Source organism: Geotrypetes seraphini, chromosome 7, assembly GCF_902459505.1.
Source record: "Geotrypetes seraphini chromosome 7, aGeoSer1.1, whole genome shotgun sequence".
NCBI classification, from domain to species: domain Eukaryota; kingdom Metazoa; phylum Chordata; class Amphibia; order Gymnophiona; family Dermophiidae; genus Geotrypetes; species Geotrypetes seraphini.
The window spans coordinates 169,967,592-169,989,480 of NC_047090.1; the positions used below are offsets into that span (position 1 = coordinate 169,967,592).

General features: G+C 45.3%; 1 protein-coding gene across 2 annotated transcripts in view; it reads left to right on the forward strand.

Annotated features, from left to right (window-relative positions):
• Positions 1-21,889, forward strand: part of ATG2B (autophagy related 2B) — a 253,132-nt gene that overhangs the window by 76,656 nt on the left and 154,587 nt on the right. For both annotated transcript variants that reach the window (XM_033950876.1, XM_033950877.1), the window contains exons 12-14: positions 5,974-6,124; positions 21,389-21,475; positions 21,636-21,824. In XM_033950876.1, coding sequence (XP_033806767.1) covers positions 5,974-6,124; positions 21,389-21,475; positions 21,636-21,824 — 427 coding nt within the window. The remainder of the gene's footprint in view (positions 1-5,973; positions 6,125-21,388; positions 21,476-21,635; positions 21,825-21,889) is intronic.

The window sequence follows — 21,889 nt, forward strand, 5'->3', positions numbered from 1 at the left end:
ATACTGTCACAAGATAAAACCAATATATAAAAAAAAAGATCCAACATGGGTCGTGTTTCAGCAAAATAAAAATGCCTTCGTCAAGGCCTTATAAGGTTCTTGGCTTTCTTAAATTTAAAAACATAAAAGTCACAAAAAATCAAGTAGTAAAGAGGCTACAATACTACGATAGACTTCAAAACACCCAGTGTTTCTAATAGTAGCTTGGGTGATTATCTTACCGTATAAGAGGGTCATTTCATAAATAATGCATACTATTTTTTAATTTATTTTTTTTTCAAGTATTTGTCTCGCTGCTTTGCAATGATCGCGTCCCAATGTCCGGGAAACTTCATTATTCCATCCAAGACACCGTTTTTGTTCGGTTGTCGAATGGCTCAGGTAACGGCGGGTGAAAGCTCTTTCAGAGATGCAAAACGATGTCCACGCAAACATTGTTTCAACTATGGAAAAGGTTGAAGTCTGGTGGACTCATGTCTGGACTGTAGGGAGCATGAGGTAACACCTCCAGCAGTATGTGGGGCAAGTGTTGTCATGAAGAATGAGTGGCCCAGCCAAGAGCAACTGAAGTAGGGTTTTGTGCTTTTTTTCTGTGCATTTTTTGCAAAAAAAAAATAAAAAATCATCATTTGTTTGACTTCTGATTGAGCTCGTCAAAATTTTTTTGGTCGTGGGGAAGATGGAGCTCTCCACTTGTTGGACAGTGATTTCAGTTCTGGTTCAAAGTCTCTGACCCATGCTTCATCAATAGCAACAATTCGATTCAAGAATGCCTGACCTTCAACATCGAATCTTTGTTTCAGCATGGTTGCATTGTCCAGGCATCTCTGCTGCTGTTCAGCAGTCAAGAAGTGGGGGACCCATCATGCAGAAATTTTTCTCTTTTTTAAATCATTTGACAGAATTTGGTATACTGATGTCAGTGGAATCCCTGTGGTTTCAGAAAGTTCCTCGCATGTCACATGACGATCTTGTTCAAGAGCATCAGCCACGAGTTTCACACATTGTTCATCGGTTGCTGATTTTGGCCTTCCTGGTCTTCCATCATCATCTATGCTCACATGACCACTCCAAAAACAAATTGCTCCCTGAGAAACTGTACTACGGTCTACTGTTAACTCACCACAAACTTCACGTAATGCACTGTGGATTTTGGTTGGGTTTTTTGCCACGTAGAGTTTTAATCTTAATGTACGACCTCTGATCATCAACAGACACAGTACCCGAGACACCTGCAGTTTCCATTTCCCACACTTGTCACAGCCACACTAGCTCCTAAACACACTTCCTGCTGCTTCAAGCACTGAAGTGAAAGTGAAACAAGGTTTACTGCAATTGCATCATCCACTCCCCAATTTTGCCAATCTGTGCATTATTTATGAAATGTCCCTCGTATTAAAAAAATATATTAATTTCTTTAGCACCTCTCCAGACCGGTACAGTTCACTGATGGATAATAGCTTACCATGACCAGCAGGTGGAGACTGAGACAAAACCTTTTGGCTGTAATACAAGTAGTTGTGCTTCTCCCTAATTACATTACATTACATTAGTGACTTCTATTCTGCTTGAGTACCTGATTGTAAAAACCGCTTAGATAACCTTGATAGGCGGTATATAAAATCCTAATAAACTTAAACTTAAACTTAACTTATACCTTGCAGTTCAAGGCGGATTACAAAAGAGTTGACTGGACATTTCCAATGAAGTTACAATAGTTTTTTTTTTGTTTTTTTTGGATAGTAAGATGACTGTACATTTCTAGGTAATGTAACAAATAGATTACAGTTAGGTTACAAATAAGATTACATTACATTTCAGAGATCTGCATTCTTGGTTGGTGTTTGGAGGAGGAAGCGATTACCTAAGTGGAGGCTTTGGGAGGAGAATTTATCTGGGAGGAGGGGGAAGGGGGGGTGTTAAGATATCTGGATAAATTTTTTTGAAAAGCATGGTTTTGATTTCTTTTCAAAATGTTTTGAAGTCGCCTGTTGCTGTCAGCAGGTTGGAGATGGAGTGGTTAAGTTTTGCTGCTTGCATCGCAAGAAGGTTGTCAAACATTTTCTTGCGCTGAGTGCCCTTGAGCGGAGGGAAGGCAAAAGGGGTCAGGGTTCTTCTTTGTCTTGTGGTGAGGATCTGATTTAAGCAGTTGTTTAGGTAGGAGGGGGCAGAGCCGTTAATGCTTTGAATAATGGACAGTAGAATTTGAATTGAATTTGTGCTTGCATTGGTAGCCAGTGAGAGTCTAGGAAGGCAGTGGTGATGTGATCATATTTTCTCAGAGAGTAGATCAGTCTGAGGGCAGTGTTTTGTATAGTCTGAAGTTGTTTTATCATGTTGGCAGGACAAGGTAGATAGAGGGAATTGCAATAGTCCAGTAGACCTAAGACTAGGGATTGGACAATTAGCCTAAATTGCTCTGGGTCGAAGAATTTTCTTATTTTACATAGATTTCTCATAATTATAACCAGTCTGATCTCAGTCTCCAAGCTTGTGTGGTAAGCAGTTGCTAGTCTTCCCTTGGTTAGTGTAGGGCTGTTGGAAGTTATTTAGTGGCCTTCTTGTCCCCGTTTGGTGCCGGACTAAGCTTGGGGATACCCTTTTGGGGGTCCAACCGATCTCGAGGGTGACGCAAGTTAAGTCCCTCCCCCCATTTCCTCCACCTCCTCAAAATTTTTATAGAAGCCTCAGCTGTAAGCCTTACCACCGATACCGGCAAGGCATATGGCTTAGAGAGCCAGTGGAGTCTGTTCTGACAGAAAAACAAAAATCCTGAGGCAGTGCCAGTCTGAAGGGAGCCTTCAATTGACGGTAATTGATTTTTTGTTGATAGCCGGCACTTTTCTTTCATAAGAACATAAGAACTGCCATCTCTGGATCAGACCTTCGGTCCATCAAATCCGGCGATCCGCACACGTGGAGGCCCAGCCAGGTGTACAGCTAGGGAAAAAGTGCTCATTATACTCCAGATGCGAGGTCAATGCGGCTGGCCTTTGCTTGTGGTGTGCCGGCTGCTGCAAAGGGGAATCTTCGTCGCCTTTGGGTGCTGGCATCTAGGGATCCCCTTCACAAGTGCCTCACATGCCGGGCTTCCCTCGCCGCCCACACAGGGATTCCCCCCAGCTACCGATGGTCATGGAAATAAGGTTTTCCCTTCCGCCGATGCTGCTGCGGACTCCCTTACAGCTGCTGTCAGCTTGCCTGCTTTAGTGGCTGGGGCAGTTCAGGCTTCTCAGCCGCTACAGGGCCTCGGGGACGTATACTTCGATTTTGGCGGGAAGGGCTTCCATTTTGTCTGCAGCTTCAGGTGATCTTCCCCCTTTATTGGAAAGATAGGGGCAGGTTTCTGCTGGATCCACTGCTTTGGCAGTGAGTCCCATTGGGCCGTCAGGGGATTTTCCCCCTGATTTTGTTTTAGCCTTGTGCAAGGCTTATTTTCAGGCAGCCTAAAGTTCTGCTTCTGCCCCGGGGGTCTCGGGGGTAATTTTCCTTCTGTATCCACTCTGGTTCAGCCCCCCTGAGTTCCAGTTTCGTCCCCATCTCCTCCTCTTTTGTCCAAACAACTGAGGGTCTCTTGGGATGATGATGATTTTTTATATGAGGAGCAGTTTTCACTTCATGAGGACCTGACCCCTTGATGGACCTCCAAGTTCGTCTCGGTGGGACGGATGTTACTGGCGGAGGTTTTTTGGTTCCGCCAGCTGATGAGGATGCAGCGGTGGTGCGCATCTTTCAGCAGGAAGAGCTCCAGGAGCTTATTCTGCAGGTTTCTTTGGTGTTGCACTTTGAGTAAGACGCGAAGGAGCCCCCGCGTGTCGTGGACCCCCTCCTTTGGGGGATCCGCTCAGCCTCCCACTCTTTTCCTATGCATCAGGATATTCGGGATATTGTGCTTGCGCAGTGGAAGGCGCTGGAGTTGCCCTTTCATTTTGTGCACTCTATGGCTCACCTATATCCCATCCCGGAGGGAAATAGGGATACCTTGAAGTCACCAGTGGTGGACGCAGTGGTTTCGGCCATTGAAAAACGGCATACGGTGCAGGCTGAGGGCGGCTCTTGGTCCGCGGATCTCACACAGGTAGCAAGAGAGCATCTCCCGAGCCTCTTGCCAAAGGTTTAGGCTCAAAAACAAAATACAGTCCCTTCGCTTAAATGGCTTCAGCTGCTGTTTCTTGAGGGGTAATGGTTAATCACTTATCCTGTGTACACAGGTGGAAGAGTCCATTTAACTTACCTACCAAAATTTATTCACCAAGATTTTTTCACTGCTGAGAGTGTACAGTGTTCTGAAAGACTTCACTTGGAGGGGGTCCGGCTCCTGAAGAAGACAGCGAAACAGAGCTCTGTCGGGCAAACCACAGACTTTCCTTGGATATACCACAGACTTTTATTTCAACACAGATAAGTTGGAATTTTTCATGCGTTGAACTTCATACATATGGACTTTTAATATATATATTTTACATTGTGCTGGGACATTTTTATCGGATGTATGTCACTGAATTTTGAGGACTTGTTTGTGAAAGAGGGAGATGAATGAATTTTATTCACATATTTCTTCACTGTTTTTGGTTTTGATTTTGACTCCACATTATTATTTAAAACTAGAGAGACATTGCGATGTATCGGGCAAACTCACTCGGGCTTTAAATAGTCTTCACCAGAGTTGTCAGACCGGGGGATGCTGACTAAGGTTTTGCAAATGTATTACAGTTCTTTGATACTGAAGTCTCTTTCACGTATAGGATTATTGAGTGGAACAAGGTTATTAACAGATCTTTTCATTCATTCCCTCTCTCCCAAGTGTATGGTAAGAGGTGTCCTCCTCTTTCCATACTTTTTGCCGATCCTGTTCAGTTTGTAGTTCAGGTGGGCCATGATCAGCTCTGTTGTATGTTTCCTGCCATGGCCTTACTTGACAGGGTCATTCAATGGATAGACATTCACAACGACCTAGTGATCCTGATAGTTGTGGGTTAACCATGGAGGTCATGGTACAGGGATCTGTTGTGGTTAGCAGTTAGTCTGCCAAAGGTGTTTTCAAGGGACAGAAGGCCTCCTAGTACAAAGACCAGTCTGAATGCAGAATTCATCACCATTCAGTATTATGGTTTACCCCCCACATAGGAATGTGTAAACCCATGCATCTGAACTGATCTGGAAGGATTAAAGAAAAGGAAATCAATAAGTAAGATCTAATTTCTCCTTTGTCCTAAAATTTGATGTTCTTATATTCTCTAGATTAAAGGTTGAGATATTGTATATGCTTTGTTTATTTATTTGTTTTTTTATCCCATCCTCCCAGAAGAGCCCAGAACAGGTTACAAGAGTACATCCACAGTTGGTTGACAGACAATTTGTTACATAGGTACACATAAGTATGACCATGTTTAGATCACAGACTTAGGACATTACAAATTAGACTAAACATTGCACAAGGAATGGGATAAATGAGTGTGACGACATTAAGCTTCAGTTGGATATACAGGATAAACAGATAATTCCGGGAGTTCTGAGCTGAAGTCTCAAACAGTAAGATGTTTATTAAATGGGACTGTTTTCACTGTTTTTCGGAAGGGCAACAAGTTGTCTGTTGATATAATGTGATGAAGTAGTTGGTTCCAAAGCATAAAGTGTGGGATATTGTATATGTTTTTGTGTGACATCTCTCTCATAAGGACTTTTTTTCCCCAATTTTAGCTTTTATAAAATAGGTGATATAAAAATATCCCTCACTTAGGGTTTAAATATCATTTATTTCATTTTTGTAATATACAAAAGAAGAAAGTGCATATTTATGCTTGTCCATGCCTTCTCTCCAAGTGGCTGAAGCTACTCAAATTGGGGAAGGGACAGAGTTGTTTCTAGATGATTTATGCCCCTATAAGTACATTTGAAAATTGTCTTCTCTGTAGATACACATCTTTCTATTCTTACTTTTTGTGAATATCCTTTTGTTATTTTGTTTAATAGGTTTATGGCTACTGGCATCAAAATTTCTCATGAACAAAGGCAAAGGTCAAGTTCTCGATGTTTTAGCACAGACATGGCGATTGGACATATGGAGCTCTTGGAATGCCTTTTCCCCACTGATTCTAATTCTATTCCTCCTCAATACACAGAGGTAGAAAGTGCTGCTATCTAGATGTAATTCAGTGCTGTTTAAAATGTATTTACTGTGTGTCAGCATCTTCTCTGATTTTCATGTTAGTTAGGATATTCACCTACAGTCTGTACTGTAGGTGAATATCCTCAGGTTGCAAACTGTTGCAGAAGGATGTCAGTTACATCTTTCAGCTTCTCCTCCACCAGTGGCATATAGTTCCCTTTTCATTTTTTTCCTTCTGCAAGCGAACTGAGAAGCTGTGTTCTGATCTGCTCTGTTTGGTTTTTATTATTCTTGAGTATTCTTTTGTCCATTTGGGAGGCTTTGGTGCCCAGAGGTCCTGAATTTCGGGCAGCTCTGCCTGGGAGAGGACACAGATTCCATATCGATGGTGTGCTGCTCAAATGGGCAGCCCCCAGGTATACCTGTAGAGGTCAGCCTACTTGGTGCAGTTTGGAAGCTTGGGGACCGTTTTCCTGGGAGCTAGCTCATCTTTTGATTTATCAGAGATATGAACACAGGCTGTGGGGCCCCTGTGTGAGTATAAATCTCTTTGGGCTTCAGGGAGCTGGCTACATTTTTCGTGGCATGAGGATCTGTGGGGATTGAGGTCTTAGTCAGTTCCGGTCCAACTGGCAGCCTGAAGATCTCCAGTTTTGGATCCAGCACAGTGTGTACAGCCTATTATCCTCTATGGGGAAAATTGTGTGGGAAGGGGGGTGTTTAAAAATTGATTTTAGAAAGTTTCTGGTGCCAGAGTTAGGATCCTCCACCTCCAAAACTCCTTTCCCTTTTTTAAATGTTATGGGAGTCCCCATGAGCTGCTTTTGGCATGAATTTGCTGGTGGCAGCCATCTTGGATTTTATATAATCTTTTTTTTCTAAAGCTTCCATCTGCCTCAAAACCCCTTGATTTGGCTCAAAATCGTTTGGGATAGACTCCTCAGTTTGTTCTACCTCCATAGCATGCCAGTTTTGTGCTGGATGATCAGCCGAGGAGTGTCTGTGTACCACATGCGTGGCATGCAAAGGGGGGGGGGGGGGTGTACGGAAGCTTAGCCTTCTCTGTGTTCTCTAGTGCTGGGGAACTGCAGGGGGTTTGGATGGCAGTGAAGCATTTCCTCCCAGAGCACCCGAATGGCAAGTCTGCGAAATGCAAGTACATAGAAATGGCAGAGTTCAAGAGAAGCCAGTATGAGGTCTTACAGGGGTCCATGTGGCTTCCTATTCAGAGATTTACCCCAGTTTTCATTAATCTCTTGGAGAAAACCTATTTGATGAGGCTGGGATGCTCTGTGCTCTCTGCGAGCATGCTGACCTTGGACCAGAAAGAGATTCTGTTCCAAGAGACCTCTCTACCACTAAGGAACCCAACACCCAGCCTGAGTGACCAGGTGGACCAGGACTAGAAGGACTGGAAATCGGACTCCTTGGCTTTACTGTCTTGAGTTCCTTTTTAGGGACTGAATGTCTTGAGGCAATAGTCCCGCTCGACCAGGGAGATGATCCCGGCTTTTTGTCAGTCACTGTGCCTCATGTTGTTATGGATGCACTCAGGGAATTGAAGCTGGAACTGCAACAACCATTGACCTCTCAGTGCATGGTCATGAACTGTACAAATACTCAAACTTACCTTTTTTCATGCACACCCAGACATCACCTTGCTTGTCACTGAGCAATGGGGGTCTCCGGAATGTTCTGTAAGAGTAGCCAAGACTATGGTTAAGCTTTACCATATGGTTCCAAAATTTCAGCAGCTGTTTAGTCAGACAAGGTGGATTCCACAGTGACTCAAGTGATAAAGCGTACCTTCCTCCCAAGGGAGGGGGAGACGTGATGTTTAAAGATGCGCAGGACTATAAGGTGGATGTAGTTCTTAGGAGGCAATTTGGAGCACTAGCTTTGGGGATAAAAGCTGCAGCAGCAGCCTTGTTTGTGGCATGTGCCTGCCACACCAGGTTATGGCAGAGGAGGACTTATGCCCCCAGCTTTGAGAAAGATCTGGACAATTTCCTGGAGGAAAAGTCCATAGTCTGTTATTGAGAAAGACATGGGGAAAGTCACTGCTTGCCCTGGATCGGTAGCATGGATTATCCCAGGACAAGCAGGCAGGTATTCTCACTAGTGGGTGATGTCATCCGACAGAGCCCCGATACGGACATCTTGCAAGCATGTCTTGCTTGAAGAAACTCAGAAGTTTCGAGATGCCCGCACCGCGCATGCGCCAGTGCCTTCCCGCCCGATGCACCGGGCGTGTCTCCTCAGTTCTTTTTCTTCCGCGGAGCTGAGAAGTCTTTCTTCAATTTGCGCCCATTGAATCTCTTTTTTGCCTTCTTTTTTGCCGCGGTTGAGTTCTTTTGGCTCTCCTGTGCATTTATTTCTTTCTTTGATTTCTTTTTTCAAAAAAAAAAAATTTTCCTTCCGATACCGGGTCGGGCCGTGGGGCTGGGGCCCCGCGCCTTCGACCTTGCGGTGGAGCTTTTACGGCCTATGTCCCGGCCGATTACCGGTTTTAAAAAAGTGTAGCAAGTGCCAGCGCGCGATTTCGCTCACGGACCCTCGACGCTGCTTACAGTGTCCTGGGACCGGATCACTTCCCGAAATCGTGCCGGCCTTGCTCCACTCTGACGGCGAGAGCGTTTAAGCGTCGCTGTCTGCTGTGGGAGTCCATGTTCAAGATAAAAGCTTCATCGGATCCCGCAGCTTCGACACCGACATCGACGGGTTGCTTCGACTCCTTCTGTGAAGCCCTCTGCCTCCCCGGCTGCTTCGGGCCTCCTGAAACCAGCATCGTTCACACCGGTTTCGGACCCCGACTTCAGCGCCGGTGCCTTCATCCGTCTCCTCGGAGCAGGTATCGACCCCCGACAGTTCCACCAGTGGGTGCTCAAGGTGCCGAAGACTGGCAAGCAGAAGCACACAGCACCCAAGGAGCGCGGAGGACCGTGCGGAAGGGCCCCCTTTTGGTGCGGATCCCTCCATATCGGCTTCGTTGCGGTCCATCCTGGAGGCTCAGTTCATGGAGCTCATGCAGACCATGGGGCCTCGGCTGATTGCCACCATCCAGGGTGACCTTCCAGCTTCGGCTTCGAGGGGTGGACCGCCCCCTCCTCCTCCTCCTCGCCGCACGACCTCGTTGCTCGGCGAGGAGGAGCAGCGAGCGGTGTCCAGGTCCTCGAGGAGGTCCACCGTTAGCGCTGTACCTCCTTTGGAACCGATTCCCTCGAGGAGGGCCTCCCTTAGTGATATGCCTCCCTTGGAGCCCATCCCCTCGAGGAAAGCCTCGTTTAGTGACCTGCCTCCCTTGGAACCGATTACTCCGCCCCATGACTCAGTATGGCGTCCACCTTCGGGGCCACCCAGTCCTGGGCATAGCAGGAAGCAGGACGAGTTCTTCCGAACCCCCTATCAAACCTGGGCGTCGTCGGGGGAGGCGCCGCCTCTGCCGCCTCTGCGATCGACGGCATCGAGTCCAATCTGCTCCTTGGAGGCGTCTGACCCAGTTTCTCACAGACGGCTCGATCCCCTTCCAGGCATCGGGAGGGGCATCGATCCAGACATTCTTCGAAGCATTCCTCTCGACACTCGACCGTCTCGCCTCAGAAGAAATTGCCTCAGTTGGGGTATGCTGATTCGACTGGGTCTCCTCCTCCGGGCCCGGAGTTCGAGGACACCGAGGTTTTCTACTCGTCCTGTTGCTCGCAGGCCTCTCTGGAGCCTGAAGCCTCTTCTTCTTCTAATCCGTCTCGCAGACCGGCGACGGCAGACCAACTGTCCTTTTCATCGTTCCTCAGGCAGATGGCGGATGACATGGACATTACTCTCGATGCTGGGTCTCGATATTCCAAGGAGTACCTCGATACCATGCACTTGCCTCGTCCTCCAGCAGAGTCCTTGCGGCTTCCCCTGCACAAGCTCCTCGACCAGACCTTCATGCGATGCTTCGCGTCTCCTTACTCTATCCCTGCGGTCCCTGGCAAATTGGATGAGCGGTACCGCACGGTGCATCATAAAGGCTTCGAGGGTCCTCAGCTTTCTCACCAGTCCCTCCTGGTCGAATCCTCGCTCAAGCGGTCTCATCCTGACCAGGTCTATGCTTCAGTGCCTCCGGGCCGCGAGGGCAGAACCATGGATAAGTTTGGTCGACGCATCTATCAGAATTCGATGATGGCGTCTCGAGTCCTGAATTACAATTTCCACTTTGCAGCCTACTTGGAATTTTTTCTACCTGTGCTTCGGAAGTTCACACCATGCATCGAATCCCAGGCTAGGTTTGAGTTTGAAGAAGTGGTTGCTTTGCTGTCCCAACTTCGGCTTCAGTTAATGCAATCTGCCTATGATGCGTTCGAGCTCTCCGCCCGAGCGGCGGCCTGCTCGGTGGCGATGCGCCGGTTGGCCTGGTTGCGGACCATTGATATGGACCTGAATCTTCAGGACCGCCTGGCGAACGTCCCGTGTGCTGGGGCGGATCTTTTTGACGAATCCATCGAGACTGTCACGAAGAAGTTGTCTGACCACGAAAAGTCCTTCCAATCTATCCTTCGGCCGAAACCTAAGCCTCAGCAGTCTCGACCTTCTCGTCCGCCGTTGATTTATCAGAGGCGTTATCAGCCGAGGCAAACTCCACCTGCGAGGCAACCGGCGAGGCGTCAGCCTCCCCAGAAGGGTCAGCCTAAGTCTCAGTCGCCTGCTGTCCCTAAGACCACTCAGCCTTTTTGACTGTCTCGTCGAGGGCATAACCAACCTCGTTCTGCCTCCCCCTGTTTTTTCCCATCGGAGGGGCGCCTCCATCATTTTTATCATCGCTGGGAGGCCATAACAACCGACCTCTGGGTCCTTACTATCATCAAGGAAGGATACTCTCTTCATTTCCATCGGGTCCCTCCGGACCACCCTCCAAGAGAGTATCCTTCCAACTTGACTCAAACCACCCTTCTTCTTCAGGAAGCTCAGGCCTTGCTCCGGCTTCGTGCCGTGGAGCCGGTCCCGATGGACCAACTGAACCAGGGGTTTTACTCCCGATACTTCCTTATTCCGAAGAAGACGGGCGACCTGCGACCCATTTTGGACCTCAGGGTCCTCAACAAATTCCTAGTCAAAGAGAGGTTTCGCATGCTGACTCTTGCTTCTCTCTACCCCCTCCTCGAGCAGAACGACTGGTTATGCTCTCTGGATCTCAAGGAGGCCTACACTCATATTCCCATTCATCCGGCCTCTCGCAAGTTCCTCAGATTTCGGGTGGGACATCTCCGTCTGCAGTATCGAGTGCTTCCATTCGGCCTGTCTTCGTCCCCCAGAGTCTTCACCAAATGTCTGGTGGTAGTGGCCGCGGCCCTCCGGAACCAAGGTCTTCAGGTATTCCCCTACCTTGACGACTGGCTGATCAAGGCTCCCTCGGCCTCAGGGGTCACCTCAGCAACCCTGTCAACGATTCTGTTCCTGCAGAGTTTGGGATTCGAGATCAACTTTCCCAAGTCTCATCTACAGCCGACCCAGTCTCTTCCCTTCATCGGGGCTGTCCTGGATACCGTACGTCTCAGAGCATTCCTTCCTCCTTAGCGCATGGATGCTCTCCTTCATCTCTGCCAGTCTGTGTCTTCTCGCCAGTCCATCTCAGCGAGACACATGATGGTCCTCCTGGGCCACATGGCTTCTACAGTTCATGTGACGCCGTTTGCCAGACTCCACCTCAGAATTCCTCAGTGGACCCTGGCATCTCAGTGGACTCAGGTGTCGGATCCGTTGACTCGACACATCACAGTCACTCCTGCTCTTCGGCAGTCTCTACTCTGGTGGATGACCTCTTCGAATCTATCCAGAGGTTTGCTGTTTCATTCTCCTCCCCACCAGAAGGTTCTCACAACCGATTCCTCGACCTATGCCTGGGGAGCACATCTGGATGGGCTTCGCACTCAGGGATTCTGGACCTGTGCGGACCGACTCCATCAAATCAATCTTCTGGAGCTCAGAGCCATCTTCAATGCTCTTCAAGCTTTTCAACATCTGCTTCACGACATGGTGGTCCTCATTCGCACCGACAATCAGGTCGCCATGTATTATGTCAACAAGCAGGGGGGCACGGGCTCGGCCTCCCTCTGCCAGGAAGCTCTCAGAGTCTGGGATTGGGCGGTTCGCCACAGCACCTTCCTCAAAGCTGTCTACATTCAGGGGAGGGACAATGTCTTGGCGGACAAACTGAGTCGTCTTCTCCAGCCTCACGAATGGACCCTTCATTCCAAGTTCCTTCATCAGATCTTTGCTCAGTGGGGAACGCCTCAGATAGACCTCTTTGCGGCTCCCCACAATTTCAAGCTGCCTCAGTTTTGCTCCAGGATCTACGCTCCTCATCGCCTCGAGGCAGATGCTTTTCTGCTGGATTGGGGGAATCGCTTTCTGTATGCGTTTCCGCCGTTCCCTCTCATTCAAAAGACTCTGGTCAAGCTGAAGTCCGACCATGCCACCATGATTCTGATAGCTCCTCAGTGGCCCAGGCAACCTTGGTTCTCCCTTCTACTTCAACTCAGCAGCTTGGTTCCTCTCAACGTAACTCCGCACCAGTTTTCCCAGGCGGTGAGGGATGTCTTGGAGGCTTCCAGGAAGCCTGCTACTCGTCAATGCTACTCCCAAAAATGGACTAGATTTTCTTCATGGTGTATTTCCAATTCTAAGGAGCCTCAGCAAGCCTCCCTATCCTCTGTTTTAGACTATCTTTTACATCTGTCTCAGTCTGGTCTCAAGTCGACATCTATACGAGTCCACCTGAGTGCTATTGCGGCTTTCCATCAGCCTCTACAAGGGAAACCTCTCTCTTCTCATCCTGTGGTTTCCAGATTTATGAAAGGACTTTTTCATGTCAATCCTCCTCTCAAACCGCCTCCAGTGGTTTGGGATCTAAATGTTGCCCTTTCTCAGCTTATGAAACCTCCTTTTGAGCCTCTGAGCAAGGCTCCACTCAAGTTTCTCACTTGGAAAGTGGTTTTTCTGGTGGCCCTCACATCTGCTCGCAGGGTCAGTGAGCTTCAGGCCTTGGTGGCGGACCCATCTTTCACAGTACTCCATCATGACAAGGTGGTCCTCCGCACTCACCCCGAAATTCCTGCCTAAAGTGGTCTCTGAATTTCACCTCAACCAATCCATTGTGCTTCCAGTGTTCTTTCCAAAGCCTCATTCTCAACCTGGAGAATCAGCTCTTCACACTCTGAACTGTAAACGTGCTTTGGCTTTCTACTTGGATCGCACCAAACCACACAGAACTGCTCCTCAACTTTTCGTCTCCTTTGATCCAAACAAGTTGGGACGACCTGTATCGAAGCGCACCATCTCCAACTGGATGGCGGCTTGTATCTCTTTCTGCTATGCCCAGTCTGGATTACCCCTTCCCTGTAAGGTCACAGCACATAGGGTCAGAGCAATGGCAGCCTCTGTAGCCTTCCTCAGATCGACACCGATTGAGGAGATTTGTAGGGCTGCCACTTGGTCCTCGGTTCATACTTTCACCTCTCATTATTGTCTGGATACTTTCTCCAGACGGGATGGGCAGTTTGGCCAAACTGTGTTATAAAATTTGTTCTCCTAAGTTGCCAACTCTCCCTCCATCCCATTGAGGTTAGCTTGGAGGTCACCCACTAGTGAGAATACCTGCCTGCTTGTCCTGGGATAAAGCAATATTACTTACCGTAACAGTTGTTATCCAGGGACAGCAGGCAGCTATTCTCACGTCCCACCCACCTCCCCTGGGTTGGCTTCTCTGCTAGCTACCTGAACTGAGGAGACACGCCCGGTGCATCGGGCGGGAAGGCACTGGCGCATGCGCGGTGCGGGCATCTCGAAACTTCTGAGTTTCTTCAAGCAAGACATGCTTGCAAGATGTCCGTATCGCGGCTCTGTCGGATGACATCACCCACTAGTGAGAATAGCTGCCTGCTGTCCCTGGATAACAACTGTTACGGTAAGTAACATTGCTATGTTGATACATACGCAAAAACCAATAGTAGTTAGTTGTATTTTTAGTATGTATTGATCAACTAGGAAGTTGTGATCCAAGGAACAACACTGGTTGAAAGTGCCCTCATTAAGGCAGGTGAGATTAGGGAGTTATCATCATTCCATGATAGCAGTCCAAAGTGCGGTTTGTGGAATACTTGCCACGTGAAGTAAAGAAAGGTGTTCAACATTATTAAGCTTTAGGAAAATGTTAAAAACTGAATTATTTGTGCAATATTTCTCAGAATGATTTGTTTTTTGCACTACAACTCTAAGGAAGCTGATTTGATATGTATGTATTTTTTTGTATAATAAGTCTTGTTTTTAATGTTGAAATTTTAATTGTGAATGTAATTGTGTAACTCGCACAGAACTATCAGATGTAGCGAATAAATAAATAAATACTACTACTCTTTCGGTTTTTGCCATGTACTAGTGACCTGGATTGGCCACCGTGAGAACGGGCTACTGGGCTTGATAGATCATTGGTCTGACTCAATAAGGCTATTCTTATGTTCTATCGCTGCTAAAGGCAATAGGTTATATGGTGGATACTCTTTATAACATCATCAGAGTCATGAGCAAGGTGTCAGCATAGGTCATTTCGGCCTGCAAGATGCTCTAGATCAGGCCATGGGCGAGCATTTCAGCCTCCAAGGCCACCTAAAGCAGACTGCCTTTTGAAGGGTAGATGCTATTTGGGAAGGGCTTAGATGATCTCATGGCCAGAAGATCTCACTGACCCACTGGGTAGGGGGAGGGGACAGAGGCAATTTTTGTTCCTTATGATGTTCCCGCCAGTGTTACTCAGGTGCTACTGCTTAGAGATCTTATCAGAGTTACATAGAGAGATTTGGCAGTTTCAGATGCCAAAGCCCTCTGGGTCTCAGGTCAGCCCTGCCTCCAAAAAAACGCAATAGAAACATAGAAACATGATGGCAAATAAAGGCCAAATGGCCTATCTAGGCTGCCCACCGCAGTAACCATTATCTCTTCCTCTAAGAGATCCCATGTACCTATCACATGCCTTCTTGAATTCAGACCCATCTTGAATTCCACCATCTCTTCTGGGAGACTGTTCCATGCATCTACCACCCTTTCTGTAAAAAGTATTTCTTTAGATTACTCCAGAGCCTATCACCTCTTAATTTCATCCTATGCCCTCTCATTCCAGAGCTTCCTTTCAAATGAAAGAGACTCAACTCATGTGCATTTATGCTACGTAGGTATTTAAATGTCTCTCTAGAACAATACTATTAATAACAATCTATAAATTAATCACTCTAAAAATGTTATTAGCCAAGTGGTGGAACTACCCATTGAAAAACCATTTAAGTAAATTGGAGAAAAAGCCTCAACTTAATTTTATATGCAGACGGCAACCCAATGAGTTTTTCAGCAACGATCTTCCCACAAACACAACCATATTTTTGGCACTGAAGAGAAGACAAGAAACCGGTGTCCGAATCCAACAAGGCTCTTGTTTCACTAACAAGTGGCTGCTTCAGGGAGTTCCCCCCCTATTCCGTTCCATTCCCCCCCTATTTCGATCGTGATCCTGGTCTTTAACAACAGCTGTGAAGATAAGTGAAACCGTCCTTAAGGTTCTTTTTCCTGTTCCCTGTGCACAGTGGTGAAATATGTCCCCATTTTGAAAGATTAGATTTTGAGAGGTAGTGGAGTTTTTTTGCCCATGATACAGATTAAGAACGGCTGAAAAACTCATTGGGTTGCCGTCTGCATATAAAATTAAGTTGATGCTTTTTCTCCACTTTACTTGAATGATTTTTCAATGGGTAGTTCCACCACTTGGCTAATAACATTTTTTGGAGTGATTAATTTAAAAGTCTCTATCATATCTCCCCTCTCCCGCCTTTCCTCTAAAGTATACATATTGAGATTTTTAAGCCTGTCCTCATACACCTTATGACGAAGACCACACACCATTTTAGTAGCCTTCTTCTGGACTGATTCCATCCTTTTTATATCTTTTTGAAGGTGCAGTCTTCAGGATTGTACACAGTATTCTAAATAAGGTCTCACCAGAGTCTTATACAGGGGCATCAATACCTCCTTTTTCCTGCTGGCATACCTCTCCCTATGAACCCTAGCATCCTTCTAGCTTTTGCCGTCACTTTTTCAACCAATTTGGTCATCACATACGATCACACCCAAGTCCCACTTTTCTGTCGTGCGCATACGTTTTTCACCCCCTAAACTGTACCATTCCTCGTGTTTTTGCAGCCCAAATGCATGACCTTGAATTTCTTAGCATTAAATTTTAGCTGCCAAATTTCAGACCATTTTTCAAGCTTCGATAGGTCTTTTTTCATGTTATTCACACCATCTGGGGTATCTACTCTATTGCAGATTTTGGTATCATCTGCAATGAGGCAAATCTTACCTGACAGCCCTTTAGCAATATCACTTATAAAAATGTTAAAAGAACAGGCTCAAGAACAGAGCCTTGAGGGACACCACTGGTAACATCCCCTTCCTTTGAGCGATCTCCATCGACTACTACCCTCTGTCACCTTCCACTTAACCAGTTCCTGACCCAGCCTGTAATTTTGTGGCCCATCTCAACAGCACTCAGTTTACTTATTAGAAATCTGTGTGGAACACTGTCAAAGGATTTGCTAAATCTAAATACACCACATCTAGCGTACTCCCTCTACCCAATTCTCTGGTCAGCCAGTCAAAGAAATTGATCATATCTGTCTGACAAGACCTACCTCTAGTGAATCAATGTTGCCTCTGGTCCTGTAATCCACTGGATTCCAGAAACTTCACCATTCTCTGTTTTAAAAGCATTTCCATTAATTTGCTTACCACAGAAGGCCTCTAATTCCCTACTTCTTCCTTACATCCACTTTTGTGTAGAAGGACCACATCCGCCTTTCTCCAGTCTTCCGGTACCACTCCTGACTCTAGAGAAGCATTGAAAAGTCAGTCAACTGAGTCACCAGAACTTCCCTAAATTCCTTCAGCACCCTCAGATGTACAGTCAAAAAATTAGGACACCCCATGAAATATTCAGTTCTTTCTTAAGAAATGTTCACATATCGATGTCAAATCTTTTTTTATTTATTTCTGGAAAAGAAAGTGATGTAATTGCAGGTAAGAACATAAGAATAGCCTTACTGGGTCAGACCAGTGGTTCATCAAGCCCAGTAGCCCGTTCTCACGGTGGCCAATCCAGGTCACTAGTACCTGGCCAAAACCCAAGGTGTAGCAATATTCCATGCTACTGATACAGGACAAGCAGTTGCTTCCCCCCCCCCCCCAATGTCTTTTTCAATAACAGAATATGGACTTTTCCTCCAGGAACTTGTCCAAACCTTTCTTAAAACCAGCTACACTATCCTCTCTTACCACAACCTCTGACAACGTGTTCCCGAGATTAACTATACTCTTAGTGAAAGAACAATTTCCTCCTATTGGTTTTAAAAGTATTTCCGTGTAAGTTCATCGAGTATCCCCTAGTCTTTGTAATTTTTGACAGAGCGAAAAATCGATCCACTTGTACCTGTTCTTCTCCACTCAGGATTTTGTAGACTTCAATCATATCTCCCCTCAGCTATCTCTTTTCCAAGCTGAAGAGCCCTAACCGTTTTAGTCTTTCCTCATACGAGAGGAGTTCATTCCCTTTACCATCTTGGTCGCTCTTCTTTGAACCTTTTCTAGTGCCACTATATCTTTCTAGAGACAAGGAGACCAGAATTGAATGCAGTACTCCAGATGAGGTCGCACCATGGAGCGATACAGGGGCATTATAACATTCTTAGTCTTGTTAACCGTCCCTTTTTTAATAATTCCTAGCATCCTATTTGCTTGGCCGCTGCCACACATTGGGTGGAAGGTTTCATCTTATTGTCTACGATGACACCCAGATCCTTTTCTTGGGCGCTAATCCCCAAGGTGGACCCTAGCATCCGGTAACTGCGATTCAGGTTATTCTTCCCAATGCGCATCATTTTGCATTTGTCCACATTAAATTTCATCTTCCATTTGGACGCCCAGTCTTCCAATATTCTAAGGTCTGCCTGCAAGTTTTCACAATCTGCATGCGTTTTAACAACTTTGAACAGTTTAGTGTCATCTGCAAATTTAATCACCTCACTCTTCGTTCCAATTTCCAGATTGTCATTCCAATTTCCAGAACAGACCCCTGCGGCACTCCACTGTTTACTCTCCTCCATTGAGAAAAATGACCATTTAACCTTAACCTCTGTTTTCTATCCGATAACCAATTCCTAATCCACAATTGAACTTTGCCACCTATCCCAGGAGCCTCTCATGAGGAACTTTATCAAAAGCTTTCTGAAAATCTAGATATACTATATCAACCGGCTCACAAAAGATATCCACAAAAATGTGTATTCTAACTGAGGAATAAATTAGGACACTTTAATAGCTAGTGTTATCCCCTTTGGCTGATATAACTGCAGTTCGATGCTTCTTGTAGCCATCTACCAGTCTCTGACATCGGTCTGAGGAAAGTTTTGCCCACTCCTCAATGCAGAATTCTTTCAGCTGTGAGATGTTTGAGGGGTTTCTTGCATATACAGCCCATTTCAAATCACCTCATGAACACGACCCTCTGAAAATCGATCAGGGTTTACCACTCCTCCATCCCTATTCACATTTGTCTTTTGCGGTCCCGCTCCTGAATCTTCAGCTGTGAACACAGAACAGAAATATTTTTTAAGCAATTCAGCCTTTTCTTTATCAGCTTCCTTCCCTTCACTTTTGAGTCTCATAATGCCACTTTTGCATTTCTTCCTTTCACTGATATATCTAAAAAAATGCTTGTCTCCTCGTTTTACCACGTCAGCTATTTTTTTCTTCCATTTATATCTTTGCTTTCCTACTCGACCAGCCTCTTTTAACTTTTCCAGATATTTTTTTCTGCGATTTTTTTGGTAGTTTATGAAAGCTTATTCCTTTACCTTCTCAGATGCTTCTTTTGATAACCAAAGCGGCCTTCAAAAAGATTTGTCATCATTACAATAACTTCTTTCAGTTTTGCCCACTGCATTTCTACTCCTTCCAGATGTCCCATCCAAACAACAATTCCATGACGTAATCCCCCATCCGAATAAAGTCAGTTTTTTAAAAGTCTAGAACCTTTACTTTTGAATGAGTCCTCTCTATACCTGTCTTTTAAATCGTACCATACAGTGATCACCCACTGTAACAGCAAAAACAGTTTCCCCATTTGTAAGCACTAAGTCCAGTATGACCCCATCCCGCATGGGTTCAATTACTAACTGCTGGAACGGTTCTCTATGTAGAGAATCCAGGATCTCCCTACTTGTAGAAGACCCTGCAATAGGGATACCCCAATCAATATCTGGCATGTAAAAATCACCTATTAGTAAAACTTCCCCTTTTTTAGATATATTTGAATGTCTACTATTAAATCTCAGGTCTGTATATCACACCATTGTAAACATTTTTACCATTCCCTCTTTCCAAATTGATCCAGTGCTTCTTCCTTGCCCTGCAGATCCTGCAATTGTGTGGCTTTAATATGATCTTTAACATATAACGCTACTGCCCCCTCCTTTTCTTCTACCCTGTCTTTCCTGAACAGAATATAGCTCGGTATAACTACATCCCAGTCATGGTTCTTCGTGAACCATGTCTCTGTGAACACCACTATATCCATCTCCTCTTCTTCCATCACAGCTCTAAATCCAGAATCTTGTTTCCTATACTTCTAGCATTAGTATACGAGGGCCGTTCAAAAAGTATCAGACCTTAATTTTTCTTGCGTAAACAAATAAAGCTAGAGAGGCGTGGTTTGGTGCACGTATGTAGGCGACCCTAATGCACACGTTTGAATTTTTTTCCTGCTTACAGAAGCTGTCAGTCGCTGGCAGACCGCTGATGAGTGAGGAAATGTAAGTGAGTGCCATCGGATTTTCGTTTTTGACAAAATGACAGAAAAGTTGAACAATGCTACTGAATTAAATTTTGTGTAAAGCTTGGCGATTCCCAAGTGGAAACGATCCTCAGATAAGTGGCTTTTATCTGTACCTTTCTCCTCTATTGCCAATTCCAGACTCCGTTCCTTTCATCTAGCTTCCCCGTGTGCCTGGAATAAATTACTTGAGTTCGTCTGTTATACCCCTTCCTTTACTTTGTTTAAAGGTAGACTGAAAACCCACCTTTTTGATATAGCCTTCAATTCATAACCCTAATCCCCTCTGCTCACCACCCTAACCAGATTAACTAACCCCCCTAACTGATTAACTAATCCCCCACTCTGACATCCTATTTGTCTGTCTTGTCTGTTTAGATTGTAAGCTCTTTCGAGCAGAGACAGTCTTCTTCCAGCCCTGTGTATGTCTGCCTATTTCTCTCAAAAAAGATCTGTAGAGCAGCTACTTGTTCTACTCTCCATACCTTTACAAGATTCTACAGAATGGACGTGACGGCTCAGGAGGACGCCACTTTTGGGTCCTCGGTTTTGTAGGCAAGCTCATCAGTCCCATCTGTGATGTCTGCCACTTCTTGGTACATCACCTATAGTACAACCTCCTATGTTTATGTAACAAAATGGAAGATTAGGTTCTTACCTGAATAATCTTCTTTCTGTTCTTCTTTCTGTTAACACACCCTGTCAGATTCAATGCACCTGCTTTCTGCCTTGGATAAACCTATAGTCCAAAACTGGAGTTTTTCTCCTGTCAGTTGGAAGTACATATAATCATGCATGACTAATAAAACCATAAAACCATAAGTTTGTTGAGCGACTGAGCTCCATATGTGTTTGTTGCACAGAGCAGGGTGGTTTGTTGGTACACCTAAGTTATTAGTTCATGCTAACTATTCTTTTCCATGAGTTACAGAGCAGAACAGAAATATGCTATTGTTTTGGGGAAGTTCCCCGTGCCCCTCTTTCTACTTCTTCTGTTATAGTAGATATTGATTGCTTTGGTACAAACTGAAGAGGGTAATACATTGGTGAAGGAGAAGGAGTTGAAAGATGTGATTGACATCCTCTATAACAGTTCATGTGTACAGATTCCTATGTGTATTAACAGAAGATTATCCAGGTAAGAACCTAATCTTCCATACTGTATATTAATACTGATACATGTAACAGTAATTCAGCCCAGTGTAGTTGCTCTTGTCTACAAATGTCTAATATATTTGTTTAAAAATGCTTCCACTGATGGCATTTACAGTTTGGAATGAAAATTTTTTTTTCAGTTGAAAATACCTTTTCAGTTGTATGCATTGTTTTCAGCATGTAGAGTAACATTCTGTTTGTTTTTTCCCTCAAAGCTTCTAACATTTGAAAGGGGAGCTGATTCTAATTCCTCTCCTTGTGTTCAACTTCATTATAAGCATACAGATAATCGAGGACCTCAGGTAAGTTTTTTGATGACAACCACTTAATATAGCAAGATAATGGTAGTGTTAAAATGTCTTAAAATCATCTGTAAATGTTCTATGTGTATATGATTTAATTTGATCTGCTCATAATTTGTCTTGTTAACTTGCCTCTGAGAATGTTCTGTTTTTCTTTTAGGGCAGCCAGGGGAGGTTAAGCTCTGTTCCCCAGAAAGCAGAATTAGAGATCCGGTTAAGTCCTGTGTCTTGTGAACTGGATATTAGTATTGTGGATAGGCTTAATTCCTTGCTTCAGGCACAGAAGCTAACCACTGTAGAGATGATGGCATCTCATCTGTACACTTCTTATAACAAACATATTAGCTTGGTGAGTGTTATCAAGTTATAAGTCACCAAATAGACCCTAGTTCATTTGAAAACGTCATCCTCTTT